The sequence below is a fragment of the Cibotium barometz genome, chromosome 2, assembly GCF_041138505.1.
Source record: "Cibotium barometz isolate CiBa-2024 chromosome 2, ASM4113850v1, whole genome shotgun sequence".
NCBI lineage: Eukaryota > Viridiplantae > Streptophyta > Polypodiopsida > Cyatheales > Cibotiaceae > Cibotium > Cibotium barometz.
The window spans coordinates 21791725-21812792 of NC_141047.1; the positions used below are offsets into that span (position 1 = coordinate 21791725).

The following is a 21068-nucleotide window of genomic DNA, read 5'->3' on the forward strand; positions in this document are numbered from 1 at the left end:
ATTTTCTCTGGAGAGTCTGTATGGGAGCCTTCCTTTAGGAGTCAAACTTATGTAGAAGAACTGCACTAATGGGTACTGTCCTGGATGTAAAACTGCTATTAAAGATGGGAAACATGTCTTTTGGGATTGCCCAACAATTAGAAGTACTTGGTCCAAAATCTGCAAATGGGTTTAAAATTGCACTGGGATGTATGGTTAAGGAAATGGACTTCTAATGAGGAATGTGTTGACAATATCTTCATCATAATCAGATTTTGTTATCTTTGGGAAATATGGGACATTAGGAATTGCATTGTTTTTCAAAAGGCTGTTGATACAAGGCTGGATCCAACAAGATTGATGTATAAATGTGTTTATATGTGCTGGTCTATACATTCGGTGAATAAGTTGAATAAGGATATGATGGTACAAATGATACATGTCCTTCAAGCAACCATATCTTGATCTCACTAATGAAAAGGGGAACATTTGGGCACACTAGGTTGAGCCTAACAGTTTACCGTCTGTGCATTCAAGTGTTAACATAGCTAAAGGCAAGGAAAAGACCAATGATATATGGACCAAGAACTAAAAGGTGGTACAAGACAGTAAAGTAGGTCGACAACACCTTTGTGCATTCAATGAGAATCTAATTGGCACTAGACCATTGGTTAAAGTGTGGTCCAAGAAGGGTGAGGCTTTGGAGCAACAATCACCCAAAGGGTGCACAACTAAAAGCCTAAAGGAAGCTTGTATTCAACTTGGAGAAATGATTTTGAGGATGAGAGATGGGCACTGATTTGTTCTCCTAAATAGGATATGAAGCTGTAAATGTTTTGTATAAACAGATGTGGGGGTAAGATATTTTGATGTAAAGGTTTTCTGTTGGTTTATATATATATATAATTATTGATTTAAAAAAACACTCAACTTGCAACACTATTTTACTTGCGTCCCCTAAATAGGAAACCAATATTTCTTCAATCTCATCTCCCGAGCTATCCTCTTAAAGAGTAAAGTTTTCCATCTTTTAGGCAAAGTTAAAGCTGACTTTATTAGCACGCCAATACTATGTTTGGCGCATGTGGTCCTCTTCAAGCCATTAAAACATTCCAATACCTAGCCGCATACAGCACTTATTGCAGATACAAAAAGAAGACCACATACATATGGGGTTTACAATGTTTTCCATACCAAGATGCCTCCCTTGTACCTAAAATCAAAAGATCTTCCACTCGAGCCCGTGTTTGTGGAACAGAGGCGTTTTGATGGGGAATCTAACATCTTGCTCTGCAACAAAGTGGTAAAGCCGTAGGATCAAACAGGCAGTTGGACAGCTTCTTCCAGAAGACGCATGCCACACCACCATCGTATAGAAAGTGAGAAAAAGGGAGAAAGGAGAGGGGAGAGGGGGGGGAATGGAAAGAGAGTAAATATTAACCTCTTCAAAGTCCCAATGGGCCTATGAGACAACAGTAATACAACAAGTCATGGAATACTAAGCCATGGAAAAGACTACAAACTGTGTGTGTGTGTGTGAGAGAGAGAGAGAGAGAGAGAGAGAGAGAGAGAGAGAGAGATTCAACATGATAACCGAGCTAGTGGACCACATAGGATCCATATGACAAGCACCCAAACACATGATAGCCACATAGGATCCGTATGAAAACGTATTTCAGTTGTACTATCCCCAAAAAGAGAAACTCTCCAAACACATGAAGCTATTGTCCTTTGTTTGTACTCCTGAATCATTACTGATTCACAGAAGATAGGAGAGCCACTCTTTTCTCACCTTACAGCATATTGTAGTCATACCTAAAGCTTTTTATACCAATTGGTTACCAACCCTTTGCAAAACCGGAACAGCTCTTCACTTCAGAGCTTTACAAAGACTCTACATTTTGTTGAAAGTAGTTAGAAGAATATAAGAGCCCTGCATTGGAACTAGTTTGATCAAGCCTAGTGTGTACAGATGCCGTCTCTGCTTATTATTCTGCATTGACTTCCCTGAGCAATCTCTTCGTGAGCTTCAACAACGTTCCAGGATTGTGGCATGCATCTAAATGTTCAGGGGTTCTGATTCTGGATCTGCTTCCCTATCAGATGACCAGTTCTCGATAATTTCTGCAAAAAAAAATAAACATTCAATACAGGTTAGACCTTATTACACGTAGAAATCATTCTTTAATTCTGGCTACTAATTGAATTCGTAAGTTTGTTAGGAAGCATCGATGAAGAGTGGTTATAAACCGCAGAAGTACCAATGAAGAGTTATAAAACAGAATGGCCTATAAAGCTTACTCGTTTTAGGCTTTTCTGCAGCAACCATGAAACGGTTTTGAAGGACAGCAGCCATTAATAGAAAGATTGAGCACATCCCAAACATGACTGTGATAGGGAAGGCATTGACCTGCAGTCAGTTATGTTGTAATGTCAGCAACCTACTTATACCCTCGGTTCATAAGACTTCACACTTGAGCTTACTAGCAGCCAAACATCACAAAAGAATGGGCAGTGATCAATTCTATCATCACCCCAACAAGCCTTAGGCCCCTTACACGTAACCTGCCCATCTATATTGTCATATCATTCGAAGACAGGCGGGTCATGAACGGCCCACCAAGCCTGTCCATAGCCACCTGCATTTGCGTCCGGACTATTGTGTAAAATCCTTACTCTCAAACTAGGAACTGGGACACCCAATAAAAAAGAGCAATATGCTATTCCTAATTCCAACGCACGATGACACAGTAGATGTCGACAGCAAAGACGGTTGAGAATTTCGAGCTTACATTGTAGAGAACAACACAAACAAATATGTTCACTGGAATTCGGAAGAAGTTCAAGATAGTGCTCCTTGACTCCTCCGGCACATACTGTGATCGCAATTTCATGATCGACGGCCAGAAGATTCCAACACACGCTTCAAACACACAGAAAGTGAAAAGCAGCAGCCGTCCAGGAGCTGTCATGCTGCCACCCTTATGGCCTGTAGGCTTCATAAGAAGCTGATCCAGCAGAACATACTCTCCATTAATGCCAACCAAAAAGCTTGTAAGATTGCAGCCTGACAAAATTCAAATGCCTACTAAACTTTTTATGAAAAGACTTGAACTTACATTGATAACCACCGGGGAAAGAAGCGTGGCAGCAGAGACCAAAAAGACTATCTGCATGTATGATTCCACCCTGAGTGATGATCTTGCCATAAAGCGAGAAGCCAAAGAGCTGCCAATCATAGAGGACAGCATGAAAGTGGCAAAAATGAATCCATGAGGAATGTCTTCCTCATGGGGGCTGAGTGCAGGTGTCCAGAGAAAAACGAACGTATACATTGAGCCCTCAAACAGTGACTGTATTGCTCCAAGCAAGGCAATCTTCTCATCTGCTCTTGACAAAAGACAGACAGAGCAAGTCAGAAACTTCAAGAGTCCAGTCCAAGAAGCTAGCAACCTTCCCAAAAAAGCATTGCTGCAGAATAAAGGCCAGCAAATTACCAGAAGCAATGGCAGAAGCTGCAGCTTTGAATTGAGTCAGAAGATTTTTTCCCTCAGAAGAATCCCCATAATTATCTGGCCATGTGTATATTATAATAGCCATTCCCAATGCCAGCACACAGGACGCAGCATCAAAAGGTGATACAGGCCCAAGAGAGAGAGTGTCAGCCAAAAAATTGGCACCCAGTCCAGCTAGAATGGCTACAAGTCCATTTCCCAAAAACACTGCTTTAGAAAAGGTCAAGGACAGCCACTGTGCTTCAAATCCTCTCTGCAAAAGAAAAATGGGCTTGTAACACACTGGCACAAAACCTGGGTCCGATCCCAACCCAAACAAAGAACAACTAGGATGCTACCCTGGCTTAGAATGTTAGCAAATATGTCGCATCACTTCAGAAAGAAGCTCCACGAACATGTTAGCAAAGAAAAGTTTATGAGAAAGTGTGCAATACCTTGAAATGTTCAGCAACAAGCCAAGATTCAAAAGCAGAAAACAGAAGTGAAGTTGCAATTCCACCCAGGATTCTGCCTACCATCAGCACTTTGTACTCAGGAGAATGCTTTGTCATGCAGCTCAAAATGTATGTTATGCAATACGTGATACTCGCCCTCTTCCTCCCACTGCAGGAAAGAAAAAATAGAGGTCAAGCACAGCAAATCAAAGAAACCATAGTGCTGAGATTTATGCAATGACAAACAATATTATGTAAACTCACTATTTGTCTGCAAGAGATCCCACACATGTACCGAAGATCATGGATGACCCAAAACCAGCAATAAAAAGCCTTCCAATATCACCTTTGGTGAAACCATACTGCGTGTAAAGAAAATAGACATAGGGGCCTTGCAACCAATCACCAGCTGTGGATCATACACGCAGCAGTTTAGATGCAGTCTTGAGACTTTGATGACTATACTGGCATTTCAACATAATCTACAACACAGTACAGAAGGTATTGACGACAAAGGAGGAATAGAAAGTCCATTGCTAAATTCTTTTCCAAACCAGAGGAAGAGGAAGAGCATTGAAAGTTTCAGCAGTGGTTTTATATATTTTGTCCACTCAAATACATGCACACATACTTTTATGATGCCAGATCAGCCAACGCTGCAACTTACTTGCTTTGTTATTTCATGTACATTAATAATTGAATGTGATAAGTCCAGGTTGACTGCAAGCTTCACAACATTGGAGTTCCATCCTCAATACCACAGAGAATATGCATTCACATCCCACGCAAATGCATGCATGTGCACACACATGCAGCATCCCTGAGACATGGTGCTTTAGCACACGGATGTGGCCAGTCATAGGTAGGATAAACATATTGCCATGTCCACCCAACATATCTATAAATAGACTAAAGAGCTTGAATTTCAACATTAAGTGGGGTAGACAAACTACCATAAAGAGAAAATCTTATGATTACAGGCTTGGTAAGACAAAATTTTAATAGAGATAATACCAGTATATACCTAACAGAAAGTTCAAATCATTTCCCGACCTTGATGACAAGTAATGAACAATCTTACCTCCATGAGACTCTACTCACAAGCTTCATTTTCAAACCATGACTCCATCATGCATAGCATAGACTACAAGCTATGGCATTGCCACGTTCGTGCATTAAAGATATGTCCACTTTAGCGGACAAATCTTCATGGATAAACCACCCTACTAAACTTCTATCACTTCTCCAGAGGTGAACGGCAAATTCAGCCATGATGAAGGCTAGCGCACACGAGCACACAAAAATAGTGGTTGAGCAATCCCAAAGCTCTATATTGAAGGAGTTACTTTTCGAAAGATAAATTACAGCAGACATGTATGAATGGAAATCCCAGCTTGCTTTCAAACTCAACTGTATGGCACTCTCTTCTCATGTGATCAGTGGCTATAGATAGGTGTGAGGTTCTGTACAGAAGAACATATCCATTTTGATGTGTATTCCCTTACAAACAGCTACAATAGAAGCTAGCAATCAAAATGCAAAGCCCCATATTGGCTCACTCTACCAATAAAGCAATAGACAAGATCATAATCAACAGTCCAAAAAAAAAAATGGATAGTTGTAAAAGGATATACCAGGCAAAAGTTTGCAAGCTATCAAACAAAGTAACAAATAATCAAGAACATGCAAAATGCTGAACAATAAATAAGTGGGAAAAACAAAACAATTGTCATGAACGCCTGGAAAGTACCCCTTAGACTGGAATATCCAAACTTTAGAAACCTTACGCTAGTTATACAAGTATGCTTCCCATGGGATATTTGCACTAATGAAAACAGAAACACTTCGGGGAAACAAAAGCAATATTCAATACTCCCAAACCATGACAATACAAAGTAAATCTTTTCACAGGTGAGCTAGCATAGCTTAAACAATTTCCACGTCTTTTTAAAAAAAAACTTCTGCAGCAGTGGACGGACTGAAAATTTGAAGGGCTTTTGCCGCAAAAACGTTTCTTATGGCATGTTTTGTGAGGATTAAGATATCATATCGCCTTCAAAAACATTGAGCTACACTGATAAAGTAACAGACACTACAAAGACAGCTTAAACGTTTAAGAATGTTAAGAGTTCATGTAGGCCTTGTAACAAAATAGGCTACACTGATAGACTAACTAACACTGCCTTTAACCTAATCATCCGAACCTTGCTAGTGTAAGCCATACTGAGAGGATAAACAATCTAAGTCTGCCTACAAAAAAGTTGACTAATGTACCACGTCAAACACATGTTACTTCAGAGATGCCTGGATCTGCCTCGGTAACTTTTGACCTACATAAGTAGATTAACTAGCATGTATTCATTAATAGATTAACTGACATGTATTAAGTAGCTTAAAACATGTCTGCTTTAGAACCATTGACAGGCATTTTTCTCACAGAAAATTCCACTGCTACTGTCAGAATCACGAAACAAATCGATGAAATGTTTATGACGTTCTCAAGTAAACGAAATTCTTTATGCCAACATTCTCAAGCACTGAAAGTCTCCGATTCTTAGAAGCTAGCTGCAGCATGGTGGCCATCCATGGAAAACTGGTGGAGAAATCAGCGCGCCATGAATGGCCATGAGTGGCATGGTGGTCATGAACGTTCATGGATGGCGTGATTATCACAAACGACCATCATCGATGGCATGGTGGTCATGAGGATGGCATGTCTGATCATCCATGGCTTGCAATTTGAGATGATGACAGAAATCGAATGAAGGGAAACTGCATTTTCGAAGTACTGAAAGGAAATGCAGAAATAATAAACGTCAACTATGGAAATCCCTGCGAGGGGCTTACATCCACAGATCGGGCGACACCAATCCAGATCTGAGACATGCTTCCATGGATCAAAGATATCAATGGATAGCACACGCAGATCTGCTGTCTAGCTAGGGCAGCAGCAGAATAAAGCTTCCGTGAGCTCAACAACCAAACACTGACATCAAACACACTAAACTTCGAAATGTGGATCTAGAATGCATACCCATCATGAGGCAATAGACCACCAAGTAATTGTTCTTGAAGGAGGAGAAGGCTTCATTGGTGATAATGCGGTCCTTGTTGGTTTTGCCGAGCTCTACGGCGCCAAGGAGGAGGAGGAGGGCGAGAAACAGGGCTATGTAGAAAGCCTCCATGGCTATGGCGAGGTCGGGCTAAGGAGAACCAGAGCTTTCTCTAGGCAAATCAGAGCTTTCTTTCTGCTGCTACGGCTACTATAGTTATGGCGAGCTCTGACTAGAGATTTCCCAGCAAACTGGACCTTTCTCTCTATGTATATGCCTTCTTCTAGCTACGGCTATGGCTATGGCTATGGCGATTCGAAGCCCCCTCCTGCAGGTGAGGGGGTGGGATGATGGATCTGGTGTGAATATCACCTCCACTCACCACCTACGTTTCATCGTCGTGTAAATATATACCTCAACCCCCTACCCCACAGCACACACATTAGTAGTTAAACCCTTTGGAATGTCCCCTGTTTCAAGAGATCTTGTGCACTTGGAAAGTTGGATCCAAAGGGTTGTGGAAATGGGTGCTAGCTGTCTGGAAATGGCTCACTTGCCTCTACAAACCTTGTCTTCTAGACTTTGTCTTCTTTCATTGCTCTATAAATGCTCCCAGGTGGGTTCCGACTAGATCACCGCCCTTCTCTCAACTACTGAGAAAATGACTAAGATTGTGTATGAATGTTCACAAGTGATTGAGATCTTTGTCTATCATTGCTCTTACACAAGTAAGTGTATGCCCTAATAATGGTAAGCATTGCTCTAATGATGGTAAGGATTAAATTGCTAGAGGAGGTTGTATGAAACCCTCCCAACAATCAACATATACTACATCATCTCTCTTGCTAGGCGCAAGTGTGAGGACCTAAGCTAAAACTTCAATTATGTTATAAATATGCAAAGGATCCCCAACATTTTAAACTCGGATTATCATTTGAATGATTTACCCAACAATGGGGCTAGATGGGATATCTGATAAGGTTGGTTTTGACAATTTATATCCACCTTTTTCAATATTATTGTAAGTGACTGCAAATTTATAACCGACTTGCATAATGATGCTTTTGTTTATTGTAAACCAATTACCTTCAAGGATGGTTCTTAATTTCAATGATTTAGAATATGTTAATTTTAGCATTGTAGTTCTCAATCCAAAATTTATGTGATTTTGAAATGCTTACAAGGAGGGATGGTAACTATGAAAGGTGCAACAATGCAAAAACTCCAATAATGAGTAGCTTTTTATATTAGGTAGGGTACGATCATTATCATCATAATGAGTAGCTTTTCATAATCAAATTTTATAGAGAATTGCTTTTCATAATCAAATTTTATAGAGAATTTGGAGGGTTACTAAGCTTGAACTTTCAAATTCTAAACCTTTTAAACATCACTTATGCATACATTTAAATGATTAAATTTTGATCTTTTGCATCCACCATGTAAGGCTTCAATATTGTATGGATATTGTACATGCACATGTTGTGAGAATCTGAGTCTTTTAAAGGACATTTTTTAAAAGTTGAGTTTGCATTTTCAAGGATTGAATATAATAGACATGTAAAGAGCTATAAAAGTTTCAAATTTAGAATTGAGTGCAAGAACTCTTACAAACTTGAAGATTTAACCTCACAACCATATCACAGCTCTTCTCTCTTGACTTATCCTTTCCACAATCATGATATTCACTTAAGCTGCATCAACTTGGAAGCTACACTCACACCCATATCATAGCTCTTCATCCTTGACTTCTCCTTCCCACACTCGTGATATTTACTTTGTCTTTGCATCAACTTCAATTTCTCTCACACCCATATTACAACTCTTCTCTCTTGGCTTTTGCATCCCACACTTATGATATTCACTAGAGACATTAGGTAGGGCTTATATGTAGATTTTAAGGATTTTTGCTTGGATTTAACTTTAAGGAAGTTATCATGCAGAAGTTGATTGAATCCTAACTATCTCAATCATCATCAATGGCTTACTAAGTGATCACCTAAATTAGTTCTAAATGAGCATCACATCTCAAATTCGGCAACAAATTCAATCTCTAGTGTAACCATAGGTTGAGGTAGGTATAATAGTTGGCTTCATTGTGTGGTAGGTGTAGATTAGATGGATATGAACCTTTTGTATCTACTGGCTAATGTTACTAGTCACATCACATCTATAATCTATCAGCATCTTTTGAGTTCCCATCCATGGCCATATGGGACATGGTATCGATGAGTAAAGTCCGCCAACTCTATGTGAGTTCAAGGATAAAAATCCATGTAAGCGTGTAGCCTATTTTACAATATGCCAAATTTACATAAGTTGTCTTTACACCATATGGCATGCTAGGCCACTATTCCATGTTGACATGGGGACACTAAGCACTTTGGCTACTTAACCATTACTACGTCACATAATGAGGTTCATACATTATACATGACTTAGTAGTAGTTGCTCATTTTCTATAATATGAGGGTGGACCATTGATACCTAATAGTACAATCAACTCTTAGTTCTCTTGTGTGAGTTCTAGGTATGAGCCCTTAGCCTTAACAAAATATTGATGCCTAAATGTGAAACCATAAAAGGTATTCACATGTCTTCCAAAATATCCCATAGAACACATTAATCTTGGTGGACATCTTATCAGTGCACACAACTGATTAAACACATTAATCTTGGTAGATGAAATAAAAGGTGCATCCAAAATAAAATATCCCGAAATAAAGTAATGGGTGTCCCCATAGAGGTTATCGCAAGGATGATATCAAAACATCCAATTGTGCTTAACTTACTTTGATAATCCAAATGGTCCAATTGTGCTTAACTTACTTTGATAATCCAAATGGTCCAAGGAGCATGTGCGATAACTTTACAGCTTAAAAACACATAAAGTAGCCCATTTATAGTAATCCACAAGAATAAACTATTTTGAAATGGCCTAGCACCACAATAGAATAGCACTAGTTAAATATTGTGCAAACCAATCAATGAAGTTAAAAAACATTGGAACCACCTGCTCTGCTCCTGCTTTGGCAACAAGTGTAGCAACCATCTCATGGGTCTAAATACTGACAAATTCATAGTACATCTTCTCATTGAATGTGGTATGGAGGAATAACTCAGTAATCCAATAGTTATGTGGTGCCAAGTCAGTGAAGGAGAGTGGAAGCTATTGGGGATGAAGAGGGACTCCATGAAGTATATAGGGCATAGTGCCCATTTCCTTTCTCCAAGCAAAAGGGAGAAGCTCCACGAGCTAGTGGCTCTTCCCACAAGTTAGTAGAATGCTAAGTGACAGCTATCATTCGACCAAGAGGAGTGCTTATTTAGTTACTCCAGGAGCAACAGGAGGAAGCTCCACGAGCTAGTGGCTCTTCCCACAAGTTAGTAGAATGCTAAGTGACAGCTATCATTCGACCAAGAAGAGTGCTTATTTAGTTACTCTAGGAGCAATAGGAGGAAGCTCCATGAGCTTGTGTCTCTTTCCACAATTTAGCCAGTCCAACTCTTGCTCATAGCAGTAGGAGGAAGCTCCATGAGCTGGTGGCTCTTCCCACAATTTAGCCACTCCACCTCTTACTCATAGTTATAGCATCATCTATTTGTAGAGAATGGCAACAAGCATATATGCCAAGTCCATAGAGGTAACAGGTGTCGAGGCGCCATGTCCATCTTATCAAGAAAATACAAATTGTTACTCAATGCAAGTTGTGGGACTCTTGTGCATCGAAGCAAGAAAAAAATTCTATGATTTGTTATGCGTCCATCATGAAAGCTAAGAACTAGTGAGAGACTAAAAAGGACTTTTCCCAAATGTGACTTTGTGTACACTTGAATCTCTGGGCTCTACCTTATATAGGCAGTCAAAGGAAAATGGGTGCCAAAAAAACGTAGCTTAGCCCCAAGTTCTAAAGTTAATAGGCAATGGTGTAGTGTCTATATATCCCATCGATGAGCTCACTATTTTATGCTATACCTTATCTATACTCTACAACCACTAGAAATAAGGTTAGTCTTTGATACCAATTGTAGAGCCTATGTGCTAAAGGTTTACAAAGATAGAGAATAGTGTAACGAAACTCAAACACAAGCACACAAAAGTAGCCACCGCAGATTTACTGTTTGTATTATGCATAGTACCAATGTTTACAACAATTGATCTTAAGTATAAAAATAAAACCAAAATGAAAAAATTAGATCTTGGCCTATATGTGTTGTTAGTGCTACACATTTCTTTCCATATATAAAGGAATCTATTGAATTTTTCTATGGTTATGCACTTAAAAGATCATGAGATAAACAAATGGTTATGCACTTTAAAAAACATGTAAAAAATCATTCCAAATGCTTTAACATTGTACCTAAAGGATGTCCCATCCATGGGTGCCTTGCTTGGGCACTTCTACGACATATAAGGTCGCTAAATTGGCCCTAAATTAGCCCCAAACTTGGTTTTCCAAACATAACACACTAAACTTTTCCACCACCTACTTGCATGTGTATCATAGTTTATGTCCCACTTTCAGAACAACAACAAAAGTAAATTATGTATGCTAAGCATCACCCATAAACTCTATTTGTTGATGATGAGAATCACTTTCACGCACTTATATCATGGGTGGGTACAACATAATGCTTTTTAGGGAACTAGCAATAGTCACAACAACTTTTATCTCATAATCATTGGTATATCCTCTTCTTTCGTCCATAATGTAGTTTTTTGGGGTTAGTTTTTCTTTTGGACGATTGGTTGGTTTATCAATATGTTTGTGTGTCAAACTTGGAAGTTTTAATATCTTTAATTATGTTATTTGTTATGAAGGCCATCGATAATCAATTTTTAATATCTTTTAGTATGTTATTTGTTGTGAAGGCCATTGATAATCTTTTTTTTAACATTACAAGTTAGGGTACTAAAATGCATACCACACTAGGGTAGATTTAAACCCAGTACCGCCAGCCACTTGGGAGGCAAGAGTGCTACCATTAGGAGACTTAATAATAAACTTATAGGTCATTATGGAGGTGTGATGATCACAAATTTAGATAGCATGCATATACACTTATCTCTAGCATCTTTGGCCTCAATCTTGTACGTCAACCTAACAATGTGGTTTAAGGTCCTTTCCAAACACTTGTGAGACTGAATTTATTGCCAATATGAGTACCAATATAGATCTGTAAGGTTCTTTTCTTTGTTACAAAGAATGTTTTTATTGCCATTGTAGGTGATATGGTTGTGGCACAAGGTGATGGAATCCTAGTCATTGTTTTGCCATAATCAAGTATTTGTATAGTTAATTGATGTGTGGCTAAGCCTTTTTCGATCACACTAAAAGTCTATTGCTTAATTGTTAGAAGGACCATGCTAGATTTCCCACCAAAGGAGAGCCCTAGCCAGACATTCTAAACTCTATCAATATGATCTTGGTTTATATTAATTGAGAGTCTTTTTTATATGTAATGGCTACATATTTATGATTTGTAACTTCTAGTTGTGGCATATGTCTATTAAAGACACGTGTGATATCTTGGTTTATAGCTTCAGAGTGGCTATTTATTTATAATTTATAGCTTCTAATTGTATATAGTGGCTACTTAGTTATAGCTTATAGCTTCTAACTGTGACATGAAGACACATTAGCATCCTTACAAATTGCTTTGTGCAATTGGCAAGAGAGGTTTTGCTAGTGCATTGCAGCTACACATTGTACACATTAATTTGAGGATATTAGGAATAGTTTCTCAAAAGCATCAAAAGACCCTTTGTCACCACACTAACTATACGTTTATCTCTTGAAGAGCTACACCATGCCACATGATGTGGTGGATCCACTTACATTACTATTCTTCTCTCAGAGACCTAAACCATTGATGTGGATATGTTTTCATCATCTATAATATATGGACATCTACTTTTCTTACTCAAGACCATATTAAGAATAATCATCTATAAGCTATGGACATCTCCCTTGTGTAGGTCCCATGAGGACTACTCAAGACCATGTTAAGAATGATCATCTATAAGCTATGGGCATCTACTTTGAGTAGGTCCCAAGAGGGCTACTCAAGACCATGTAAAGAATGATCATCTATAAGCTATGGACATCTACTTTGAGTAGGTCACATGAGGGCTACTCAAGATTATATTAAGAACGGTCATCTATAAGCTATGGATATCTACTTTGAGTAGGTCACATGAGGGCTACTCAAGATTATATTAAGAATGGTCATTAATTAAGTGTAAATATGAAAGGTCATTAATTAAGAATGGTCATTAATTAATTAAGTGTAAATATGAAAGGTCATTAATTAAGAATGGTCATTAATTAATTAAGTGTAAATATGAAAGGTGAGCTTTTTCTTCCTTTGGCTCTCTCTTGATTTTTTGTTCTCTCTCTTTCATATACATTAATGAAAACTTAAGTCTTCACGTATAAGGCAGTGATTGTAAACAAACTTTGGCATGCCCCCAATGCTAGACAAAGTAATAGTCTTGAATTGAACATTTTGGGCCTAGCTAGGTTGTGGTCAAAATTAATAAATATTTCAAATAAATTGAAAATCTTTCATATTTACTAACATAGAGGTAACCCTCGTTTAAAATCTGGTGTGAATCTCTTTTCTCTCTCTTACCCTCTTCTTCTCAAGTCTCCACATCCCCTCCCCCCTCCAATAAGCCAACACTGTCACTTATTAAGAAAAAGATTGTTGCATTGAAAGGGGGAAAATAAACATAACATATGAAATGTAATACATGCCTAAATCTATTCAAATTTCTAAATATACTAAAAGTAGGCTTTGAATCGTTAACAAGTAGAGGTCAAGACAACATGCAACTCATAACCCTTTCACATGTCGATAAATGTTGTTGATGGGAAATAGACTTATTGCCTTTTTCATGTGATAAGAGTTATCCATGGGAAAGTGTTTCTTAAAACTCAATCGACAAGAATGGAAGAGAGAGGATCAAAGATTTTGAAAATATTGAAGGTTTTCAACTACTAAAACCTCTTAAAAGCTATCAAAATTTAAAACCCCTTGTATTACAATATTTTTGAACTTCAATGATGTAAACACAAAAATATTTGGACTAATATTGTGCAATGTATTTACTCAACAAAATATTCCACATTACTTAGTCATCACACTTGAAGTGCTTTAACATGGTTTTATTGTAAAATGAAAATATGTTTTCCCCATGTGAAAATATGTTCTTTGTCTTTGTAGTAAAGAGCTTAAGGTGAGGCTAAGAAACTTATTATTTGAGGGTACACTTGGGTATTGGCCGAATCTGCAAGTATGAAATCAAGGTGACCAAAATTGGGGATGGTGTGTGTGTTCACATCACCACCCAATTCAAGCACTAATTTGGCCACATCAAATGGGTCTGCTAGTGCATCTTGGAGGCCATTTATTAGAAGCAAGTTGTTAGTTGGAACATTAGCAAGGGTGTAAGTTGGTGGTGATACACTTCCATATCGTCTCAAATTTCCAAGTAGCCCATAATCAAACTTTGCAAAGTTAGAGCTTCTTCCCTCTGCACAAAAAAAAGAAGCAACTCCTATGAGTGAATTTCTTTTTTGATGTGTTGATAGATTTAAAGCACATGAATTGTATCATAAACCAAATACCCCCCCTCTCTCTCTCTCTCTCTCACACACACACATACACGACTAATATTCATGAGTAATAATTAATTTATTCATGATACTTTTTACTAGCTAGTTTCATACACTCCATGATATAATTAGTGAAAGTCTCTAATAAGAACTAGTTAAATTCTCTATCCTACATCACCAAAATTAGTGGAAGTAATTGATATGTCTAAAAGCATCAAAACTTTGCATGGTGATCATGTTAAATAAACTCAATGTTGATACTTGGGTTGCATGTCTTTCTATATCCTTAGCTATGGCTTCTAAATAAACTCAATGTTGGTACTTGGGGTGCATGCATTTCTCTATCGTTTAGCTATGGCTTCTAAATGGATGTACATTTTATGACGCATATATACGTGACATCATTGAAATACACTACATCTATTCCAAAAAGTATGGGGTTTTCTATCCAAGCCCATGCTCACCATAACCTACAATTAGCCTAGTCCATAAAGAGTACAATTTTAAACACTATGTGCTTTTGTAAGACCACACTTGACATACATGGCCGCTAATAATGCCATGACATATCTATATCTGTAATATTACCATTTCTTTAAGTAAACATGACTACCTGCAATTCTAGGGCTATTAGATAGCCTTCATTAAACTCCTCTTTAAGAAATGGCACATTGACTTCATTGGCCCTAACACTGTGGCAGCCAAAAGTATGTAAGCATAATATATCATAGGTGCTATATAGACTACTATGCAAAGTTGCCAAAAGCTCAAGTAACCTACAAAGTAGATGCTCATTACACTGCCAAATTCTATTATGACACTCACCCAATCATTGAGGCCCTTTACACAACACACATAGGACTATGCATGTTTTTGGTTTGAATAGCTAATCAAAAGAATTGAATTCACTCCACAGCCATCCATTAATTAATCAGACTACATTCGATGAAAGAATTAATGGCTATGCCCAAGGCTTTACCTTAGGAAGACATATACTTTACCTAAAGTTTTTTTTATAAATTTCTTTATTCTCTCTCTCTCTCTCTCTCTCTCTCTCTCTCCCCCCCACATATTGTGTTATTTATAACGCTTCAAGGTGGTTAGAAAAATCCTAAATAGCCTCTAGAAAAATCTTGAATAGTCCGCGTAGGCAACCTTTAAAAAAAAAAATCACACCTTTGAACATTGCCTTCTACTACTAAGGTTTCAATCACTTCCCCCAATTAATTAATACAAAAAAACGTTTGGGACCATATTGGGTACTCAAAAGGGTAATTATGGGGGCAACCAAAAGTGGCGGACATGGATGGACATGCTAAAAAGGACCAATAAACACAAAGCACCCTTTTTGAAAAGACAGTCCCATTCTCCCACTTTTCCTTGACAGCATTTGGCTGTGTGTAAAGGGTGCCTGATCACGTTACAAATTTATTAAAAACTTGGTTGACACACCTGCCCATGAATGGGCAGGCAAAAAAGAGAATGATGGTTGTGTGTACAAGGCCTAAAGATAGTGATCGTGGCTCCCATTTCATAAATAATGTTGTGGCCTTCCTATCGGGGGCTAGATTGCTTGTGGTGCTACATCAAAAATCGATGCCATATTATCCACCAACAAACGATCTAGTAGAAAGCACATATGAGAATTTATGTGTAATCTTAACAAAGACAATAGAAGTCAGTATGAACAACTAGGAGCAAACTTTCATCAATATTATTGTAAGGCTCTTCAATATTATAGTAAGACAACAGAAGTCAGTATGAACAACTAGGAGCAAACTTTCATCAATATTAGCCAAATATCAATGATTTAATAATAACAAGTTGACTTGTCAAAGAGAGTGAGTGTCTTACGTTGTGCTAAGTGTGCTAGGTTCTTCACAGATGTTGCTTGCGTTTCATATTGGTCCAAGAGATGTCTTTTTGTCATGTTGAGGCAGCAATTGTCACCTTGGGGGGGTAAAAGAGACAAGAAAACGTCAACCAAAAAGACCCTAGAAGAAATAAGCATGGTGATAATTGTTATCGTTATCTTTTGCAATCAAAGTTTCCACAATTCCATTTTCAAGTGCACGGGATCTCGTATCTCGATAAAATAAAAGAAATAAAATGTGATGAAAAAAGATCAGGCAATAATTATACATGCCAAGGAAAAATGCCAAACTAGAAATAGGAATTACATAAGAATTACTTTGAAATGTGATGAAAAAAAAGATTAGGCAATGACTATACTTGACAAGGAAAAGTGTCATAACTAGAAATAGGATTATTAAAAAAATCACTTCAAAAAAAAATTGTCACCTGCAAAAAGGAAGATCCAATCTTTAAAACAATTAACGTTTTTCCCACATATGAGCTCCACTATTTGAGTCCCACTCGATCTGTTTAGAGAAAAGGAGATTAATAAGTGACATTAATCGAATGGAAGCATCTAATCATGCCAATTATATATATATGTATATATGTATATATATACTCTTTTATATCGCACTGATCTTGTCGATTAATTGCTTATTATCCGATGCAGGAGAAATTCTGAATCTATGTAAATATTTATTCATGCGCAAATAATTAGGTGTTGAGCAGATATTAATAATGTATATATTAGACATATGTTAATAATAATTAGGTGTTAAGCAGATATTAATAATGTATATATTTTTCAAAGTTTTTGGGAGATACGTTTGGGTGCTGAACTCGTGCACACGCGCAGCTTCTAAAATCTGCATTAAGAAAATTAACAAGAAGAGAAGCCTAATTAGCTGCAACTGACCCATACTGTAAGTTGCATTTAAGGTCATTGTGAAACATAATTCAACTTATAAAAAATATAAATAATTATTATACAGGGTAATGATGATTAAAATCAAGCTATTTAACTAAAAAGAGTTCTGCAATTATACCTGATCGATGTGTAGATTAAAAAGACCCAATTCAACAGGAGCTGTGCCACGATCTACATAAGCAACTGGTGCAAGCATAATCGCTTTGTCCACAAAGGATAGTAATTGGCCTTGGGAGAAAGCTGCAAAAATTTGTTGGGAGCCCTGGAAAAATAGCAAATTACAAAATCACCAATTGTGTGTGTGTGTGTGAGAGAGAGAGAGAGAGAGAGAGAGAGAGGGGGGGGAGCGGTGTGTGTGTGTAAGAGAGAGAGAGAGGGGGTGTGTGTGTGTGTGTGAGAGAGAGGGGGTGTGTGTGTGTGAGAGAGAGAGGGAGGTATTAACGTCGGTAGAATGCAACACAAGGGCATATACAACCAACGGTGTGACTTGAACTCGGGTGGATCATGGCCTTTATATAAGGGCCCTCGCACTAGCCAATATGTCCCACTTGTAGGTGGCAGAAAGGTAGTGCGAGGGTCCTCTTTTATTACACACACTATATGGGAGAGAGGTATTAATGTCGGTAGAATGCAACACGAGAGCATATATGACCAACGGTGGGACTTGAACTCGGGTGGATCATGGCCTTTATAAGAGAGAGAGAGAGAGAGAGAGGGTGTGTGTGTGAGAGAGAAAACTTGTTGGGAGCCATGAAAAAATAGCAATTAAAAATCACCAACTGTGTGTGTGTGTGTGTGTGAGAGAGAGAGAGAGAGAGAGAGAGAGAGAGAGAGAGACGGAGACGGAGCCACTTAACGTCGACTTTATTGATCTAGAGAGACCAATTGTGTGTGTGTGAGAGAGAGACGGAGCCGCTTAATGTTGACTTTATTGATCTAGAGAGAGAGAGAGGGGTGTGAGAGAGAGACTACTTTGTTATCACATAACGTAGTGTGTGAAACGTCCGCCTTTTATTTTTCTCAAAACATAATATGTGAAGTTTTATTTGCTAGGGTTTAAAAATAATATGTGAAGTTTTATTTAAAAGAATAAATGCTAGGATTTTGATACAGCTTTTCTATTTTTCTCAAATTTTCTTTTTACTAATCTATGAAAAGTTTTCTTTAAAAGCATTTAAAGAAAGATTTTGATATTTACCTGAGAGTATCCAATATAATGTATTTTACTACCCACAGTTTGAAACACGAAGCCAAGCATGGCTGGAAGATCTTGCTCAGCCATCTCGTCCACACTCCAATCCCAAAACTTCTGTAGTAATAATTCAAGGTTTTTTAATAAATAAATGAAAAACACAATCAAGAACTACATTAAAAATTAAAAACACAATCAAGAACTACATTTAATAAATAAATAAATAAATAACACAATCAAGAACTACATTAAAAATTAAAAACCCACTTCCTAATGGTTCATTTCATAAAAAATCAGCACTCAAGTTTAGGGTCATTATTTATGGGGAACTGAAAGGGTTATACTAATTTGTTCAATGCTTGAATCACCTTGATACTATGGTGAACAAACCAATTAAGAAGGTTTTCTAATGTAAGTAAAACACAGTGATTTAAGTGTGATTAAGGAATTGATGAAGATTAATCATAATAATAAGCGCTGGAGGTGGTGGGTTAGAGGGCATACACGGTCACCTCTTTGGTAGGATGTGTGGCCATAGCTGAACCTCGTGGTTCGGGTGTTGCCAATCCACACATCATAACCAGCATCCGCCAATATAAACCCCAAAGCTTCCGAGGGTGAATTCAGCACCCACACATCACCACCCTAGTCCATATACCCCAAAAACAAACAGAAAAATACCGCTTAATCGCATCAGTCCTCCATTAAACACATCACTAATCGTGCCACAAGTTTTTATTTGTTTAATTAGTTTACCTCGTTTATTAAAAAAAAACCATCAATTAATTATAAACCCTCATTACCTCGTATCAACTATCAGTGCATCACCAATTAGGGACTTGAATCTGAATTATCATTGCCCTTAATTGACAACAGTAATGTCCCTATAATTATGTAGTTTGTGCATGAGCAGATAGCTTTTTGTAATCAAGCCCTTATTGGCAGCATTAATGAACTCAATAATTATTCTGTCTGAATGAGTTGTACTCACCACTAAAAGCCCGTGCATGAGAAAAGCTGCTCCCTTCGTGATTGTGGGAGCTATTTGCTTGCTTGACATTCTTTGCACTCCCAAGAGGAACCCATCTCCTGTTGGCACCTGCGTTAATTCCGATTAATGCAAAGGTCTGAATTAATACAAGATTGAAGCAAACCATAAGATAGAAAACCCCCTTGCATTAAGAAAAATTAATTACCATGTATTCAGTGCAATCGTAGTCACCCTGCGTGATAATGAGGCTCTGGCAAAGCCCATCAGTTCTATTTGTGATGATTTGTGCACTGATTGGGGTATTGGCATCAAGCAGGGGTCTTAATGCGTTTGTAGGGGTATTATGGGTTATGCAAATCGCCCAACTAATCACAATTAGCAGCATAATCAGGGGATGCTGATTAAGGAACCTGGGTATTCCCATTTCTGAGATTTCTGTCGGCAAAAGCTCTTTCAAACGAGGCCAAAATTACAAGAGGTTGGGCAGTAGTAAATATGATATATTCTCTTGATTTAATGATTCTTTTTGTGGGGATTCGGGAACTTAACGGTCTTGAAAGTAGCTCACTTTCACACTTTTGAAGAAGAGAAGAGAAGAAAGAATGAAATGATTAAAAGAAATGTTAGTGGGCGATGCCCTTTTATAACTCCCAATGCTGTTGTCGGACAATACCAACCCACCCTTTAAAAAATAAATAAATAAATTACAAACTGAATTTAAAATATACAATTATATATGACTTATTCATGCATCATTAATTTTTTTATTCTCGACGCATAAAGAGTATGTGACAATGTGTCCAAGAGTCCCTTTAGGGCATAGCCTCATGTCTTTATACCTAGTAACCTACACCACCTACCTAGTAAACTATTAGTCACAGAATCATTGTCCATTCTGATTCAAATCTCAAATGACCTTCCTACCCACCTTTTTTTGTACAGGGGCCTCCTCAACCATGTTAGTATTACCCATGGCCATTGTGTTAAGAGGCAGAGCGCCAAGAGCGCTGAAGTCTTGGGTTCAATCCTTGCCCACCACCCTCGTGTGAGACGAGGGTGGTGCCTACAATGCCATTTCTTTCAATACCCTCTCCTGCAATGCAACCCTTACAAGCGAAAGTGGCATTTCTTTCACTTCCCTTTCTTGCAATGTAACACATACAAGTATTTAAAAAAAACATATTAGTTATCATTATATGCAATGTATCTAAAATAAATGGTTTAATCCATTAAAACCAAGGAATATTCAAAATAAGTTAGGGCCACCTACATGCGTTTGTTGTGGTAACATGCCACATGAAATAGCATACAACAAAAATAGCAAAAAAATATTTTTGAAGCAACAATAAAATAGCATGTATTTTCCCATTAAACTCTAACTTTCTCATTCCCCCCCCCCTCTCTCTCTCTCTCTCTCTCTCTCTCTCTCTCGTTCCAAAGTTTAGGCATTTATACATTTTCACACAACCAAAGCTGATACATGTAAACTTAGTTAGG

General features: G+C 37.8%; 2 protein-coding genes across 3 annotated transcripts; both read right to left on the reverse strand.

Annotated features, from left to right (window-relative positions):
* Positions 1-1633: 1633 nt before the first annotated feature.
* On the reverse strand, positions 1634-7451 carry LOC147640808 (uncharacterized). 2 transcript variants are annotated; one of them, XM_086815445.1, is made up of 8 exons: positions 6963-7451; positions 4193-4337; positions 3929-4097; positions 3477-3747; positions 3099-3364; positions 2772-2987; positions 2281-2389; positions 1634-2103 (listed from the first exon to the last, which is right to left on the reverse strand). In XM_086815445.1, exons 1-8 carry the CDS (start codon positions 7111-7113, stop codon positions 2039-2041), a joined length of 1392 nt encoding a protein of 463 aa, XP_086671571.1. In that variant the 5' UTR covers positions 7114-7451; the 3' UTR covers positions 1634-2038. The 2 variants fall into 2 exon arrangements, with proteins under 2 accessions (XP_086671571.1, XP_086671580.1); XM_086815454.1 differs by having other exon boundaries at positions 4193-6716; positions 6963-7367.
* A 6664-nt stretch (positions 7452-14115) lies between these two features.
* On the reverse strand, positions 14116-20030 carry LOC147640809 (triacylglycerol lipase 1-like). The gene is made up of 9 exons (XM_086809012.1): positions 19777-20030; positions 19572-19679; positions 19085-19225; positions 18587-18697; positions 17507-17650; positions 17286-17326; positions 16905-16984; positions 16458-16553; positions 14116-14521 (listed from the first exon to the last, which is right to left on the reverse strand). The coding sequence occupies exons 1-9, from the start codon at positions 19993-19995 to the stop codon at positions 14220-14222; spliced, it is 1242 nt and encodes a 413-aa protein (XP_086665138.1). The 5' UTR covers positions 19996-20030; the 3' UTR covers positions 14116-14219.
* Positions 20031-21068: the final 1038 nt, after the last annotated feature.

What these genes read in the sequence shown, in the direction of transcription:
- LOC147640808 (XM_086815445.1), bottom strand. Translation starts at nt 7,113, where the DNA reads ATGGAGGCTTTCTACATAGCCCTGTTTCTCGCCCTCCTCCTCCTCCTT. An exon ending in GGTCTATTGCCTCATGATGG is followed by an intron (nt 4,338 to 6,962) that starts GTATGCATTCTA and finishes TATGATCCACAG; the next exon opens with CTGGTGATTGGTTGCAAGGC. An exon ending in TTTCCCCGGTGGTTATCAAT is followed by an intron (nt 2,988 to 3,098) that starts GTAAGTTCAAGT and finishes CTGCTGGATCAG; the next exon opens with CTTCTTATGAAGCCTACAGG.
- LOC147640809 (XM_086809012.1), bottom strand. Translation starts at nt 19,995, where the DNA reads ATGGGAATACCCAGGTTCCTTAATCAGCATCCCCTGATTATGCTGCTA. An exon ending in ACGATTGCACTGAATACATG is followed by an intron (nt 19,680 to 19,776) that starts GTAATTAATTTT and finishes GAATTAACGCAG; the next exon opens with GTGCCAACAGGAGATGGGTT. An exon ending in TCATGCACGGGCTTTTAGTG is followed by an intron (nt 19,226 to 19,571) that starts GTGAGTACAACT and finishes TATATGGACTAG; the next exon opens with GGTGGTGATGTGTGGGTGCT.